Source organism: Stegodyphus dumicola, chromosome 9 (assembly GCF_044657685.1).
Source record: "Stegodyphus dumicola isolate Sdum_Otavi_A_Nest chromosome 9, ASM4465768v1".
NCBI lineage: Eukaryota > Metazoa > Arthropoda > Arachnida > Araneae > Eresidae > Stegodyphus > Stegodyphus dumicola.
Genome location: NC_140776.1, coordinates 81,667,505 through 81,685,772, shown reverse-complemented (window position 1 = coordinate 81,685,772; position 18,268 = coordinate 81,667,505). Strand labels below are relative to the sequence as shown.

The 18,268-nt window shown below is 31.6% G+C and overlaps 2 protein-coding genes across 3 annotated transcripts in view; one reads left to right on the top strand and one right to left on the bottom strand.

The window, feature by feature from the left end:
- LOC118204715 (biogenesis of lysosome-related organelles complex 1 subunit 5-like) overlaps window positions 1-10,476 on the bottom strand; it is a 30,273-nt gene extending 19,797 nt beyond the window's left edge. Inside the window, exons 1-3 of the mRNA XM_085823682.1 lie at window positions 10,313-10,476; window positions 10,053-10,135; window positions 9,815-9,944 (exon numbers count right to left, since the gene is read on the bottom strand). Of these exons, the coding sequence (XP_085679808.1) occupies window positions 9,815-9,944; window positions 10,053-10,135; window positions 10,313-10,349 (250 nt within the window). The 5' untranslated portion in view covers window positions 10,350-10,476. The remainder of the gene's footprint in view (window positions 1-9,814; window positions 9,945-10,052; window positions 10,136-10,312) is intronic.
- Window positions 10,477-10,782: 306 nt separating this feature from the next.
- Window positions 10,783-18,268, top strand: part of LOC118194597 (biogenesis of lysosome-related organelles complex 1 subunit 5-like) — a 44,187-nt gene continuing 36,701 nt past the window's right edge. The window contains exon 1 of one of the 2 annotated variants that reach the window (XM_085823684.1): window positions 10,783-10,952. In XM_085823684.1, coding sequence (XP_085679810.1) covers window positions 10,916-10,952 — 37 coding nt within the window. In that variant the 5' untranslated portion in view covers window positions 10,783-10,915. The remainder of the gene's footprint in view (window positions 10,953-18,268) is intronic. The other variant, XM_085823683.1, reaches the window with a different exon arrangement.

Here is an 18,268-nt window from a genome sequence, read left to right as displayed (position 1 = left end):
TTGAGCTTCATTCTTTTTTCAGTCATGCTACATTCTTTTTTGGAATATACTACTGATAATATTGTCTAATAGGCAAGCCTGAAGACATTTATAAACTTAATGAGTCCTTTGTAAGTTCTTTTTTCAATACTTCAATTTAAATGCTTGTGATAACTGTTAACTTTGATTTGTGTTCTATTTTAGCAAACTCTTTAACTTGCTACATAAAGATTTCACAGTTATTCTAACTTATGATTCTTTAATAAAACTGTGCTAAATAGACTGCAATTTTGCTACATGAAATGACATATCACAAATAAAAGCACATTATTACTGAGCTACATAGATTTTGAAGGAAGTTGCCAAAAAAGGTATTTGTATTTCTTTTATGTCAAAGCAAACAGAACAACAGAAGGAACTACTCTGACATAAAGTTAAAGCTGTCAAAAATTTAGATCTGGCAACAAATAAATTCATGAAAATGTTCGGTGAATAATGTTTTTAATAAACAGTTATGAATATAGGAATAAAGGAAACCGCACAGATTATTTTGTATGGTTAGACAACAGTTTAATTAAAAGATACATAAAAAATTCTTTAATTATTATATGAAAAATAACTTTTCTAGTCTTTTAAAAACAGTAATAGATTATAAGATGTAACTTAGTTCAGGTCCTAAATTTAAGATATATGTCCACCGAAATACCAAATAGAAGGATACAAATACCATCACATTTTATTACCATGTTAAATGCAGAATTAAATTTGATTTAGTTCTCTTCAGGTAATGTATAGCTACTGAAAATACATTTTTGAATAAACAAAGACATATGCAAAAGAGCATATGTAAACATATTTCATGGTATTATAATTATTTTTTAAATAAGATCTGCTTGTGACCATTTGAAATTTCATAAATGTATGAGAATGAGTGCAGAATCCGACACTACTCAAATTCACAGCATCAGATTGTACACTTCATACTGTGAGGTGAATATGTTTAAGAAAATGGAAATCTTTGCCAACTGTGAAATATGATCGGTCATCCTATTCTTAACAGCAAGAAACCTGAAAGCTGTACATATTTGTCACTTTGCATATAGTGATATGCAAAGCGTAGAGTGACATTGCAATGAATAATGAATAACAGTAAAATGTGAAAATGGATGATTGCTAAAAAAAGACTGAGAAAATGTCCATGATGAACCATACTGTAGTTGGCCATAAGAAATCGCTGATGATTTAGAGCAGACGCAGATCAGAATTTATAATTTCTAAGTTATTATCAGAACTGCCATAAATTCCAAGATTAATTTTGTTTAAAATTGTGTCTAAGAAGTCAGAGTTCAAGAAAAAGTACTATTGATGTGTTACTAAACTACTAAATGAAGAACACGAAAATAAAAGATTAGTAAGTGCTTTAAAATTTTTTACCCTCTATAATGAAGAAGATGGCTATTAAAGTCATATCATCATAAGAAATGAGACATGGATGTCTTATGCAACTCCCAAGTTTTTAACAACAATTAATGTAGTGATGCCAGACATTATCAGTCAGAATGAAAGCAAACTAAAAACTTTCAAAGTGTAAGCTCATGGCAGCTATGCTTTGAAGCAGGCAGTATATTTTATTAGTGGAATTTTAAATCAGAAGGTATAACAATTAACTTAGCTTCTTATGTGATACACCATAAAAAATTCATTATGACATCTAGAACGAACAACACAGAATGTTATCAGCTAGTGTTTTACTCCTTCATGAAATGCAAAGCTACCTGGTGCTGCTCAAATGGGTTTAAGCTCATTTCGGGCTCTGGGCGCAGAAGATCTACTGGCCCCCATGACATTGGCGGATCCAAGGAGAGGCTCTTGGATCCGCTAGCAAATGAAACAAAATTTTAATGTTTAATTCTAAAAATATATATAAAAATAAAAAACAAAATAACATTCTTATAAAAAATAAAAACATTCTAAAATATACCATAAAAAAAAGCAAAAACATTCTATGATATAACAAAAATATAACATTCTTTTTTGTGACTTAATACTGGTAAATTGACATATGATAGTATCACTATTAAGTTTCTCAGTGCCTTATATTCTATATATAATAGTGTAATGCATCAAAGTTTTCTTGACTCAAATTAGACCTTAAGTATGTTTTTATTCTTTTTAGGCCCGAAAAAGATTGTTCGCTTGATGCATTAGCAATGGGTATCATTAAATAAATTTGCAACAGAGTTAGAATATTCGGAAAAGTTGCTTTCGCCATCTAGACAACCTCCAATTTTTCATAAATCATGTTTTTTGTTTAAATTTTTTCGACAATTCTTGAAAATGAATAATATTCTTTGGTTTCGCAAATATCACTCCTATAGTTCTCACACAAAATGTCAATTGATATTTTGATTTCCTCCTTGTCTGGGGGGGGGGGACATTTAAACGCTGATGTTACTTCTTCGTAACATTTATTTTCTTTAAGGTCTCGAGTAATATTGTCGCATATTGCATTAAATACTTCAATTATAAATCTTTCCTTTGCTTCTAAAGTGATTTCATTTTAAGCTGTTTTATAAAAAAAATACTTTTCTTCTCTTTGCTCTTTTAAGTTCATGGTATCCTCGCCTTCGAAAAAAGTCTTTCATTTTTAACTCGATTTCGTTATTCTCTTATTTCTGCAACAAAGGTGAACAGAGAAGTCATTAGTTCTACTCTAAATGATACATTCAAGTCCATGGTTTGTAAAGTTCTGCTGATTACATTCACTCATTCCAAAATCCTTGTCTAAATTGATGTTAATATGAACTGTTTCTAAGGTGTCCATTTTATTGTACATAGCCTTCACTTCATTTCTAACTGCAGGTTTCTCTTCTGTATTATTGCTTAATTGAAAAAGAAATATTTTCATTGACCTGTAATTTTTATGCAAAACGTTTACTGTTTCAAATTGAGCAGACCATCTAGTTTCAACCAATCATTTAACAGAACATTTACAGCTTTGCAGCAAGTTTTATCTTTGAGCAAAAGCAGAAAAGAACATGTGAATATTTTGAACAGTTGTAAAATAGTCAGTTACTTCCAAGCTGGACCCGCAATGCAAAGGTAACTACAAGATTTAATGAATGATCTGAACACGGCACATAAATAGCGTTGGGTGACAATTCTTGTATTCTATTTATAGTGTTTGCGTCATGTTACATATTTGGTAAGGCACTGTCTGTAGTCTAATTCATTTGCCTATTTCTTGATGTAAGGCACATTATAGTTGTCATCCCACTCTTACAATCCAGTGCCACATCGGCCTTGGATATCGACAGACAATATGGGCATGGACGTGCAAGTGAGAGGCGCAGATTATTTTTGCAAAAACATTTAATATTTTTCTAAAGAATTTTTATCTTCAACTATCAAAATTTATAATTAAAAATTCTGGTTGGATCCAGCTTATCTGGGCCCTTATGCACCCACCCCAAGTGCCCAATGGATAAAGCTGCACTGGCTCAAACACAAGATCTGATCAGTCCCTTTTCCTGGGAGGTATCCACATCATACAGTCCACACCTGGCATTTAGTGACTACCTAATGACTCTTCTGTCATCTGAAGACACTTCTGAATGGCAAATATTCAAACACAGATGACAAAGTGAAAATGGCCATGAATAACTTGCTATCATAACAGGCAACAATATTTCTAATACAGGGTTATCTAGAAACTTAGTGTTCATTATGATAAATGCTGACAATAAATGAGCATTAAGGAAATCAAGTAAAAAAATAAAGAATTATTTGCAAGTTTAGAAAATAAAAAGTTTTTTGAAAAATTTTACTCGTTTCATTTTTGCAGCAAAATGGATCTTACTTCAAAAATAATCCCCATATTACTTTTTAAGAAATTCAAGCTATCCTTGAGTGGATACATGAGGAGACCAAGAGAGAAAAGTTCTTTTATAAAAAAAGAAAAGAAAATTTAGAACCTTCTCAAAAGAAAACTTGGCCACAGCTAAGCAATGTCATCCCAATCAATCTGAGTTAAAAAGAATAACAAATCCCCAATTTACTCAGTGACAATATCTATTTACCATCCTGAAGAAGACAGAGAAATTAATTACTTTAAACTCATGTTGAAAAACAAACTGCAGCTCAGTGCAAAAGAATAGGATACTTTTTTGTTATCGAGACCAGATTCAGAAATGTATGGGATGCATGTATGATGTCTACACACACATACACATATATGCATACGTTTCTGAATCCGTTTGTAATAACACAAAAAGGTACTTACGTGTTATCGCAACCAGGTTGGCACGATTTGTAAGTTTGAGTAAAAAAGTATGAATAGAAAGAAAATGTACATTTATTAATTACAGATAATTTTTAATACAGTTTTTTATATTATTTTGTTTACCCTACTTACGGCAACCTTATGTTAATTTAACCTTATGTTAATTAAAGCGAGGTGTGCCTAGTTCGTAGCCTACATTGTGCCATTCGATGATTTTTTTTAAAGTTAAAACATGTCGCTGTGTACATGGATTCTTGTCAAATATTTTTGGTTAGAAACTTTACGTTTTTGCTATCTAAATTTTTTGTTTTTGTTTCGGATTTTTAGCTTAAATCGTGTGTTCAAAACGTAGTTTTTGCATGTGCGAAATCCGCGTTTTTGGAGACATTTTAGGCTTAAAGTTCGAAATATAGACAAGCATCCATGTACACAGCGACATGTTTTAACTTAAAAAAACATCTATGAATGGCACAACGTAGGCAACGAACGGAATCTACGAACTACGCACACCTCGCTTTAATAAATTAACATAAGGTTGCCGTAAGTAGAGTCGCCAAATTTGGCGATTTATGCGACTTTTGGCCTGGTTGCGTTAATACGTAAGTACCCACAAAAACACCGAAAATCTTACACCTGTAATCAAAGATTAGGGCTAGATCATACTATTCTGAACTGAAAAATTATGAGTCGTTGTACCTAAGGTATATGCTGATATACTTAATTAGTATATTCCTAGCACTTTTATCATTGGTCAGGTTTTTGATACTCTTGAAAACTTTATAAGATGTTTTGCAATTTTAGACAGAGTTTCAGAACAAATTAAAAACAGCATTCGGCTGATCTTTACTGTATGGTACCCCTTGGTTTCTCTCTGAAAAAATTGCCAAACGGTATTGGTTGTTTATGAAATCTGGAAGCTTGCTGTGTGACGTAGGTTTTTCGGTAACCCTACTGTTGATAATGTTGGCGAAACTAGCCTTGGAGAAAATTGTGTTGTTTCCCCATCCCCCACCATTAAAAGGGATTATTTCTGCGAATATCAAGAAACATGTTGTGATAAATTTAGATATTTGGCTATTTTTTGTAATAGTAACCCTTTTGTATGGACCTGTGTTTGGTTTTCAGTAGCTGTGTTTGCTTGCACCTGAGTGGTATGGTCTTAGATTTTGAACTTGCTATTATTTTGCTGTGGGTACCATCATTTGAATATGTCTGAGGTGGGTAAGAGGATGAATGTTGATTAACAGCAGATGTAGAGGATGGAGATGATGGCAGGAAGCGTGAACGTATGCACATGAAAAAAAAAAGTATGTTAAAAAATTTACGTATCATTTATTTATTCTCTGTGTTAATTTTTGTTAAAAGATTTGTTATTTAATGTTTTTATATTAAGAAATATATATTTTTGGTTATTTATTACTCTCTGTTTGTGTATTTTTGTTATTTTTTCATCTCCGTGTGTTAAGACAGCAGCGAATTTTTTCTGGTTAACATGATAGTTATAACTTTGTTTTAGATTCGTGATTTTGCTGAAGTGAAAAATAGATAGGGCAAAGTTAACAACGCACAATGCCTAGTTTGTGCAATTCTCTGATTTTTTTTCAAATTAAAATAGATCGATGTGTACATGGACAATGAGTTTGTGTAAGTCTTCAACTTCTTGTTTTGGTTTTGTGTAGCGGGTAGAAGGATCAGCACCATTTTGAAATTGGTGCCAATTCTTCCTGGTGTCAAAAAAGAGACAATTTGCCAAGAGGTACCGTAGAGTAAATTTGAACTTAGCGTTCTTCATAACAAATACCTCCTAGACCGAATGGGGGCTATCCTTTAGCATAGCCCACCCAGATTTTTCACCAAAAAATATCACCAAGCATAGCGATAAATGATAGGATGTGGTAACCCATACTATTCGCAAATGCAATGTAAACAACAGTAATTTTCTAGAATTACAGTTACAGCTAATACTGGTCAATTACATTTATTCAATTTCAATACAAATTACCGAGATATTCATTTACTCGAAGTTAAATGCACGTGATCCTGTATTCTTACTTTTTCGGCACAGCTTTCTCTTAAAATTTGTCTTGCTCTGCATTGCACGAGGAAATACAACAATTTTAATTATAATTCTACTAAAATTAAATATCTAAGTACAAAATTCATAACATTATCATTGATGATTATATAACATTGACATTGTGGAGAGTAATGTTTTGGAGATAAAATTTTTGGCTACATTGGTGGTGAGATTTTTGCATTTAGTTATGGCTTGCTGTAAACCTGCTGCTAGTGATCTTGTAATTAAGTATCAGGAGACCTTAAAGGAAGATTTAAGGTGGGAATTTTCAAACAAATGTAAAGGTTTGGGAAAGTTGGGCATACCAAACAGATATTTTATGCATGAATTAATAAAGAGAGTATGAACTTTTTAGAGAATTTTTGGTTAATCTTTGTATTATGGTAACTTAGTGATTTTTTGGCGACCAACCCTGCTAGAGACACCTGCTAGTTTTGTTTTGGATGCCATTTTGTTTTCACAAAGTAAAGGCATCTTTCTTTTTTTTTTTTTTTTTTTTTTTTTTTACTCAATATTTTTTCCAACAATCTGCTAGCCGAATTACGCTTATACAAGAACTTTTATGGAACAAAAATGCCAAAAATTTGGAAAAATATCTGTAGTACTATATTATTTTGTATTAAGCTTCATTGTGTGTTGTGTGAAAGAGTGTTGATTAATATTTGGATTGCATGGCGCTATCTAAAGTGAATTCTAAACTTTTAATGCGTTTATCTGATAATTCAAAAGAATTGGTTGAATGGTGTAGGATTAATTGCGGATAAGTATGAATGTCCAACATGTGGGAATGAAATGAGATTGTGTGAAAGGAAGGACATTACAGATAAGTTTGAATGGCGGTGCAAGAAATCTGGTGAAAATGGACATTTGGTGAAACGGAGTGTAAGGAAGGGTATGTGGTTTGCTGAAAGTCGTTTGAGTATGGGGGAAATTTTATTAATTTCTTATTAGTGGGTGAATAGAATGCCAGTTGACCACTGGATTATTTAATCTATAAGAAAAGTTTATCCGCCACGTAATCAAGATTCTGAAGAAGATTAGGTAAGTTAGTATTTTTAATTATTTGAGGATATTATTTTTATGCATTGTTCTAAATGTAAGGAGTAAATAAAGTAATATGGTAATATTGGAAAATTGTTATTAGCAATGATTTAAAGTAATTAGGATTGTAAGCTAATATGTGCTTATTTATATTTTAAGTAGTGATTTTAATTTAATTATATTTTAATTAAATGATAGTTATTTTGTGAATTATATGTTTGTAGGAATTTGGTATACATTTTAGTGGAAGTAAACGTGCATGGCAATAATTTAAGTATTTGCAACCATTTTTAATGTTTGCATTATGAATTTGTTGGTGACGTTTGTCATAGATAATTTAGAGTTAAACGTTTTTGGATATTTTATTTATTTTATACGTGGAAATGTCATCCTAGGAAAGGGTATATATTTTTTTGCGATCAGGTAATTTCATATATGTCCTTTTTAACTGATTTAGATTCACAAAATTTTCATGTATTTTTTCTAATTTATGAGAAAAAAGCAGTGTACATGGATATAGTGAAGAGTGAGCACAATGCCATTTTTGTGCAATTCTGGGATTTTTTTTAAGTAAAAATAAGTCGACGTGTACATGGTTTAGTTATATTTTAATTAAATGATAGTTATTTTGTGAATTTTATGTTTGTAGCAATTTGATATACGTTTCAGTTGAAGTAAACGTGCATGGAAATAATTTAAATATTTGACACTAAGTATTTGTAACCATTTTTAATGTTTGCGGTATAAATTCGTTGGTGACGTTTATAATATAATAGATAATTTAGAGGGAAAAGTTTTTGGATATTTTATTTATTTTATACGTGGAAATGTTCATCCTTGGAAAGGGTATATACTTTTTCGCGATCAGGTAATTTCATATATGTGCTTTTGTTGAATCTTTACATTATGGTAACTTGGCGAAGTTTTGGCGAAAATTGGTGACCAACCCTGCTACAGCAACCTGCTAGTTTTGTTTTGGACTCCATTTTGTTTTCACGAAGTAAAGGCATTTTTTTTTTTACTCAACATTTTTTCCAACAATCTGCTAGCCGAATTACGCTTATACTAGCACTTTTATGGAACAAAAATGCTTAATCATGACGAAGATTAGGTGCGAAATTGGGCGAAAGTGCAGAATCGCGCACTGCTTCGCGCATTTTTAAGAATTGCACATACGCGGTATCCATGTACACGTCGACCTATTTTCACTTAAAACCCATAATTGCACAAAAATGGGATTGCGCACACGCTTGACTTTATCCATGTACACATCGACCTATTTTCACTTAAAAAGTCAAAGAAAATTGACAAAAATCATATTCTTCTTACTTTTGTAAAAAGCGCCAAACAAACAAATAAATGGGCGATTCTGCAATTTAGCAGCGAAATTGTTTCCAAGTGCTTATTAGCTAAAATCACGATCGGAATTTTCCGGAAAATGTCACATTACATGTCTCATGATCTCTCATTTCTCTGAGACAAAATAATCTGTGATTCGAACTGTATATTTCTCAGATTATTGCTAAAGTCCTACCTAGTAACCTTTATCGCCTTACCAAAATGTCGCCAAACTACCTGTTACCATATTATAAAGATTAGCTGTGCTTTTTACCGAGTTTAAAGATTCACAAAATTTTCCTTCATTTTCGTGCAAATTTTTGTAATTTATGAGAAAATAGCAGTGTAGATGGATAAAGTTAAGAGTGTGTGCAATGCCATTTTTGTTCAATTCTGGGATTTTTTTAAGTAAAAATAAGTTGACATGTACATGGTTTATGTGTATATGCGATTCTGAAAAACGCGGCAAAGAGATTCTGCACTTTTTCCCCATTTGGTAGTTAATATTTCTCAAAGATTAAGCAGTTTTGTTCCATAAAATTTCTAGCATAAGTGTAATTTGGATAGCAGATTGTTGGAAAAAGCGTTCAGTAAATTAAAAGAAATGATACATGTCTTTACTTCGTGAAGACAAAATGGCGGCGAAAAAAAAAATAAAGGGTTGCTGTAGGAGAGTTGGTCGCCAAATTTTCGCCAAAAAATTGCCAAGTTACCATAATCCAAAGATTAACCATTTATTTCTATTATCGATGATTTCTGGTGAAAACAAGATTGTCGCCACTTTTGTAACACACAGTTTCATCGGAAATCTTGATGGTAATCATTTTTCAAAACACGGCGCCAAAAAAAAAAAAAAAAAAAAAAAAAGATTCCCAAAATTTTGAATGTAGGCTATACTGAAGCTGTTCTGCAAATGGTGTCGTTATGAAAAACTTCTCCATAATTAAAGAAAAAATCCACTAATAAATTATCTGAAATCACAAAAGCTAGTACTTTTTAAATTCGAATTTCAAATTTTTTTTATACCTCCATTGCATTATTTTAAATTTATTTTTAGACCTAAATAAATTAAATATTATTAGTTATTTAATACTCACAATGAGCAGTTAAATGGCACAAATGCATATCTGCCAACTTAACAGCCTTTTCGATTTGGGTTTCCCTTATATCTGTGACCATTTCCAACATTTCAAACATATATTGCATTTCCCTTTCCTTTCTTTTTTCCTGAAATAGTACATCATTTTAAATATAAATTATGCAGAAAATTTCATATTATTAATTTCAAATTTATTATCACATTATTAATCTCAGTTTCAGTTGTAAATTACGTACTTCAAATTCCTGCAAAAGGAATTTTGCTTCTCCTTGTGTAAATGGTCGATGATCAAACAAGCGACTTTGAACATCTCCAATGTCTGGAAACATAAAAGTTCATAATTTATGAAAATCTCAATATAGATATGAAACACCCACAAAAAAATTATGCTATATAAACATATTCAAAATAATAAATTTAAATACAGCATAAGCACACTATACTTTCTTAAATTAAAGTAAATAAATAAAAAAAAAAAAACATTTTTTGATTATACCTCTCACCACCTTGCTTAACACAGTATTTTCGTTCATTTGTTTTCTTTCTCTCTCTCTCTCTCTCTCTCTCTTTTTTTTTTTTTTTTTTTTACATTTGCGAAAATCGTATATTTACTTCTAAAATTGTTACATCGACTATGGACAGGACCGCCGCCAAGGCAAAGGCCAAGGCACATAATTTCCAGTTTCACAGTCCAATAGCTTTGGACTGTTTGTACTACTAATTCTTGAAATAAAAAGTCAGATGAAAAACATTAAGTATAAATTTAAACATCAGCTTCAATTTCTAAACAAATGTCTCAATAATAAAATGCTCACAACTTATTAAGCAAAAGATCGTATTTCAAAAATTTTTACTGATATCTTTAAACACTTCTGAAGTATCATGTTTATCTTTAACTTAAATATAATAAATTAAAAAAAAAAAAAAAAAAAAAAAAAAAGAGGAATGCAGATTTCACACTTTGGTCCTGTCAGGAGGTGTTAAAAATTCCTTTATAAAATCATAGGTAGTATATTAACCATTGGACAAGTCGAACCATCAACAGGTCGAAAGATTACCTAATGATATAACTCAAAACTGTCAGTGTAATTATGAAATTATGGCAGAAAATAATGTTTTGGAGAAAGTTTTGAAAGGTGAATTTACGATTATTAATATGCTTTCAGTTATTTAAAGTATATAAGCATATATAAATACTAACGCTTTAATAATACAGGATAATGGTGTTTTATTTTTGATGACTGTAACTAAAGCGTGAGAGATGTATGTTATTAAAAATACACTTAGATGAAACTCCTGCATTTCTATAAAACTAGTTTATATCCAGGTTATGAGTTTGTTAATAATAAAAGGAAATTCTTACACGGTTAATATTAATGAAAACAATATAACATATTCGTAGTTGAGGAGAAAAACTGCAAGAAGTTTAATTGAAGGAATTTATTTCGGTATTTCTGAGTTATATTCAATGGATTATTACATTTTAATTTTTTAAAGGAGACATATATTATTATTTTTTTTTTATTTCTCAGTTACACTGATGGCAAGGCAATGGTCATTATCTTAATCGTGTTTGTTTTCTTACTCACAGAGAAGTGCTACTCACTTCCGAGAATTTTTAATTGAAATCTTTATTAGTTTTATGAACAATTTTATTTAGGGTTGCCATATTTTATGGAAGATAAGGTGAAGATAATCTGGGTAAAGTGTAGAATCCCCACTTATTTGTGAGTGCGCAATGCGCAAATTTTTGTGCAATTCTGGGATGTTTTTTTAAGTGAAAATAGGTCGATGTGTACAAGCATACCAAGTTAGTGCAATTCTTAAAAATGTGCCAAGCAGTGGATGATTCTGCACTTTCCCCGATAATCTGGGACATTTTATGAAAAATTCATGTTAAAAATGCTCTGTCAGTTGGAACTTTTGTGTTCTAAGTAAGCTTACAGTTTTGTTTACTGCATGACAGACAAATACTACAATGTAGAAATAAAAGGAAACAAGGACATTCCTGGTTAAAGGAGACACCACATATGCTTATGCGACATTAAAATTTATTGGATGAAAATTAGAAATCATTATTGTAACTTAGAAAAAAAAAAAAAAAAGAAATACATTGTATGAAGGGAAATAACTTTTTTTTTTTTTTTGTACCTTTGTCTAAACTATAATTTGGCAATTATTGCTATAATAGAATTAAATATTTTCTCTCATTCTACATATTGTCATTCTATAATTTTTTCTAACTATAAATCCAAATGTAACTGAGCTGTTCCTTTTCTTCTTGTGTTTGGTTATTTCACGACACTCAAGAGTAATTTAATTTTCTGCATATTTGCACAAAATGTTGGATCTACAAAGCTGTATTTATGATATATTGTAAAATGTTGAAAATTGGCCATTTCCAATTCAGTGCTATGATAAACACATCAGCAATCTGAATGTATTAGTCAGAAACAAGCAAATTTCTCTCATATAATTCTCCTAATCAGTCATTCTAGTTTCGTTTGTATTTAACTGTATATTGCACCATCTGATGAAAGTTAGCTCTTCAGCCCAAAGATATGCAGAGCAAAACAGTAAGAAATGGAATCCTGGACTCATGAAACTAATTACCAGCATGAAGACTTCCCTTTCCCTTCCCTATCCAATTTTTCCCATTGTAGCACCGAAGTTTTGATTGTTCTTTTTTATGTTAATCTAAGTATGGTTATAGAGAGGCAAAAATACCGAATTTTAGAGAGGTTATAGATGTTAGGGATTGATTTTAGAGAAGAAAAACACAAAGTATTAACCTTAAATGCCGTGACAGTTTTTTCGGCGTAATTACTGTGAGCAGTCTCACAGACCACGTTAAAGAAATGCGAAAAAATATATACTTTATGCCTTTTTAAGAAATGTTATACTTTTTGCATATTTATGGAATTTGAATTACTTTAAATCAATATATTTTAAACATAAATAATTTGATTTTATGCAGTTAAATTCATATAAAAATATGACTGTTTTCTTCGTTTTAAGGAACAAAGTTTTTAAAGAACAAAGATTTTATTAAACAAGCATGAAAATATGTGACTTTATTGCTGTCAATTAAATCATAATTCTACAACAGTGAATTTAATTATTAATAAATAATAGATTAGTATATCTTTGTTTACAAGGATGAATCGTAAGATGATATATAGCCAAAACACATTTTTTGAGAGCACGGAAGACACACTGGTTCCTTGCATTCCAAGCATTTGAGTGCTGTTTTTCTATCCTTACGAGGTGGGCACAGACTACATGTTTTTCTTTCTTCTAATTTTTCTTCTTGATTTGATAAATCCATTCTCTTAATTTCTTCAGCTCCCTTGGCAAAAAAGCGGAAGTTATCCCAACTTTCAGATGCGGTTTAATAAAAGGATTTTTTTTTTTCCCTTTTCAGTTTTGTAGCATCAGGATATGACTGGAACAATATGTATGAGCATAAATAACAATCTTCGGGCTCTGCTCTAGAGCCTATTTTTGCAGGATGTTTTAGACCAGGGAGCTGAATTATTATGTTATGTTTTGGTGTTCGTACCGCCCAATTGGATTCTTTTTTGCTCCATTTGAAGTGCTTTTTTCCATAAAAATTATCATTTTGTTCACAGCCATTAGAAAAATTATGATATTCATCTGTAGAAACTTTTGCTTTTGCTGTGAATACTAATGATTCTTCAGAATCAGAGTTTTCTGCATCAAAAATATTGACAAGATATTCAGTTTCTTTTTGAGTGAGCTATACGGGATGTTTTCTTGTAAAATTTGAAGCCATATTTATCAATTTTATGGAAAACAAGCATCGGATAAATAATGTCTACCATCAACTAAAACTGATATGCATCTGCTGTGAGCAGTCTCCCAGACACCTTAAAAAGTGAAAAACCTGATAACTGAAACCATAATAAAGCTAGAATTGTAAGATTGGATATGGGACCTTGGGGGATGGGTTTGGGAAGGTAGGAGAAAGAACAGGGACCATTCTCCATTTTTAGGGGTGGAAAAGATGGTTAGAAAATGCTCAGCAGTCTCTTAGACCACTCGCAGCAGTTAAAGAATTAACAACATCATGAAGAAACTACTGCTTATTTTCCAACTGATAGGAGGTCAGAATGATAGCATTTTAGAGAGAAGTAAATTATTGAAAAAATGATATCATTTGGTATAAAGTGAGCATATTAATCAAATATTTTGCACATTATTAAAGAAAATTACTGCTTCTTTTGTAATTGATTAAAGTTTGAAATGGTAAACATTGTAGAAGAAGAAAGACGGTTGATCTTTACAATATGGTAACTGGTAGTTTGGCGACATTTTGGAGGCGATAAAGGTTACTACCTGTCACTTTGGTAATAATGTGAGCAGTACTCAGTTCCGATTACGCATTATTTTGTGTGAGGAAAATAAGAGATCATGGGATATGTCATGTGATATTAATGGACGAATTACGGTTCTTTAATTGGAAAAGGGGGGGAAATCGGGAAAAAATCTGGAAATTTTGTATTTGGCTTTATTCTGTGTTGTGTGAAACAGTGTTCGTGAATTTTTGGATCCCATGGCCGTAACTAAAGTGAATTCGAAATGGGTATTTATGTATGTATTAATTTAATGTATGTGCTCATTTATATTTTAATTAGTGTTTTTGAATTTAATTATATTTTAATTAAATGATAGTTATTTTGTGAATTTTATGTTTGTAGGAATTTGGTATACGTTTTAGTTGAAGTAAACGTGCATGGAAATAATTTAAATATCTGACACTAAGTATTTGTAATGGTTGCGGTATGAATTCGTTGGTGACGTGTATAATGTAATAAATGATTTAGAGGTAAAAGTTTTTGGATATTTTATTTATTTTATATGTGGAAATGTTCATTACTTTTTCGCGATCAGGTAATTTCATATATGTTCTTTTTACCGGGTTTAAAGATTGAGAAAATTGTCATGTATTTTCGTGAAATTTTTCTAATTTATGAGAAAAAAGCAGTGTACATGGATATAGTGAAGAGTGTGCGCAATGCCATTTTTGTGCAATTCTGGGATGTTTTTTTAAGTAAAAATAAGTCGACGTGTACATGGTTTAGTGATATTTTAATTAAATGATAGTTATTTTGTGAATTTTATGTTTGTAGGAATTTGGTACACGTTTAAGTTGAAGTAAACGTGCATGGAAATAATTTAAATATTTGATACTAAGTATTTGTAATGCTTGCGGTATGAATTCGTTGATGACGTGTATAATGTAATAGATGATTTAGAGGTAAAAGTTTTTGGATATTTTATTTATTTTATATGTGGAAATGTTCATATTTGGAAAGGGTAAATACTTTTTCGCGATCAGGTAATTTCATATATGTTCTTTTTACCGGGTTTAAAGATTGAGAAAATTGTCATGTATTTTCGTGAAATTTTTCTAATTTATGAGAAAAAAGCAGTGTACATGGATATAGTGAAGAGTGTGCACAATGCCATTTTTGTGCAATTCTGGGATGTTTTTTTAAGTGAAAATAAGTCGGCGTGTACATGGTTTATGTGTATCTGTTATTTTGAAAAACGCGTAAGGAGTATGGTATTGTGCACTTTTCCCCAATTTTGCAGTGAATATTTGTCATGATTAAGCAGTTTTGTTAGATAAAATTTCTAGCATAAGTGTAATTCGGCTAGTAGATTGTTGGAAGAAGTGTTCAGTAGATAAAAAGAAAATAAACATGTCTTTACTTCGTGAAGACAAAATGGCGGCGGGAAAAAAAAAATAGAGGGTTACTGTAGGAGAGTTGGTCGCCAAATTTTCGCCAAAAAAACGCCAAGTTACCATAATGTAAAGATCAACCGAAGAAAGAATATTGAATCTATAATATAACATAGGCAGCAAGTCTGAAAATGATATGCATTGCGAATCTGGCAATTAATTTTGCCAATTCTGGTGAATGATTAAAATGGCCACTTTAACAAGGAAGTACCAGAAATGATAGTGCTAGGATTCCATAAAAAAATATTGAAAAATAAGTTACTTACACTTCCTTGAACAGGTCTGTTGTGAAGATTTAAGATGATGTAAAAATGTGAAATCACTCAACGAGATCATGAAAATTACCTAGTTTATTTGAAAGTTCCAATAAAAACGTTACTAATGTTTAGTGGGATTCGTTCATCCTTGTGTAAATTATTTATTTCTTTTCCCATTTTTATAACCATTCATTTAAAAGTATCAGATTCTTTTTCAATTAAGGACATAATTTTGAATGTAATTAAAAAAACTAAGATAATTTGGTTTTGTCCTAACAGTTGATGACCATAATTTTTTCTGAATTGTCCTCTTCCTGAGAATTAAGCTAAGGGGAATTTTATTGGGAAAGAAGATGATTTGAATCTATATTGCATTTTTCAAATTAAAATGAGATGGCAATGTCTTGCTCTTTTGTGTGTGTGTGGGGGGGAGAAGCTAAAATAGTGCCCTTTCAGTAAAAAAGCTTTAAATTGTGCAAGACTTGAGAATATTCTGAAAAGGCATAAACTAAAAGTTTTTTTGAGATTGTAAATTTGTAGTAATTATAGAGCAGAATTTCTTAGAAAATTCAAGTTCTATCACTGGGAATTTAGTGTTGGTCTTCATATTACTGCATTAATATGCTGCCTGCTAAATCATGAGAGAATATGGAAAGAATGTCTTTAATTTCTTAACTTTTGTGATTTTAAAAGCCTCCATTTGTTAAGCAGTCCAATTTGGTGATAAATTTTTATCTACCAATTTTAGTTCAGGTAAAGGCAGGAGAATTTTAGAAGAAGGAAAGGTAAAAGTATATTTACTGGTACCCCTTGGTGAAAATTGGTGATTTTTGGCGGTACATGGATACCGAGTTTGTGCAATTCTTTGACTTTGCGAGTTTGTGCTTTGTGTAGCAGTTATTAGTCCAAGTTGGTGGTGAATTTTTAAGTTGGTCCAAGTTGGTGGTGAAGGAAAGGTAAAAGTATATTTACTGGTACCCCTTGGTGAAAATTGGTGATTTTTGGCGGTACATGGATACCGAGTTTGTGCAATTCTTTGACTTTGCGAGTTTGTGCTTTGTGTAGCAGTTATTAGTCCAAGTTGGTGGTGAATTTTTATCTACCTTTTTTAGTTCAGGTAAAGACAGGAGCATTTCAGAAGAAGGAAAGGTAAAAGGATACTTACGTATTAATGCCACTGCACTTACGTATTAACACCACCACAGCAGAAGTTGCGCTGATGTGCCAATAAAGTGCTGTACCCTTCTCAATAAAATTATTGAAAACATTGTACATGGTAGCACAATTTATTCTGACAGTTGGAAATGTTACCAAACAAATATATCGTATTTATGCGAATCTAATACGCCATCGAATCTAATGCGCATCCCCATTTTAAAACTTTAAATAATAAAAAAATTGTTTGTCGGCGAATGTAATGCGCATCAATGATATGAGGAAGTTATTGAATCTTATTTTATACAACAATGGATATGTATATAAACTATCAATTAATGGTATGATAATTTTATTTAAATTTAGATACCATATTTTATACAACAATGGATTTATACACAAAGTAGCAGAACATAGAATTAACGTATTAGTGGGCAATTGTTATGTGAAACAATCATTGTTAATTACCACTACCGTATATACAGTACCTATCGTAAAACATGAACATGAAATAAATCGTAACATTTCTATCTAGCTAACAGTTTCTACAATTAGTGATTAATAGTAAACGTCTTTATTCACTGTTTTCATCACTGGAATCCTTGCAGCTCTTTCCGTCAGACGCAGATTCATTTCTTCTTTCCTCCTCCTCCTCATCATCATCCTTGGCATTCTAGATCATGTCATCTTCACTGCCATTCAATGAATTTGAAATGCAGCATTTCTTGATCTTTGGTGCTTCACAATCTTTGGTGCTTCGATGCTTTTCCAGGCAGCAGAAACTCAGTGCAACAATGTGCGGTGCAGCACGCTTAATTTTTCCTGTCAGGGTCAATTCGCGGTTTGGCTCACAAAACCATTTTTCGTACTCCACCTGAACGTACCCCTTAAAAGGTTTATTTATACTAATGTCCAGGGATTGTAACATAGACGTTATCCCTCCAGGAATGATAAAAAAATCACTGCTTAGGCTGTGCATCTTCTTTTTTACGTCATCGGTGAGATGATCACAAATGCGTCCAGACAAAGCATTGATGGTGGATTGGAGAGCCCACCGGGACGGCGTTCCCATACATTTCGGAGCCAATCAAGCATTAATGATTCCGTCATCCACCCCTTCTCTTAGTTTCGAATCATCTGGGAACAGCTTTTGATTCTTATGGGTTTTAGGGCATGTTTTCCGTTTGAAGATTAAGAATGGGCACCCGTCTGCTGTTATTGCTAGCATCACTGTTACGCGTTGTTTTTCACATCCCGAAGTTTTGATGAT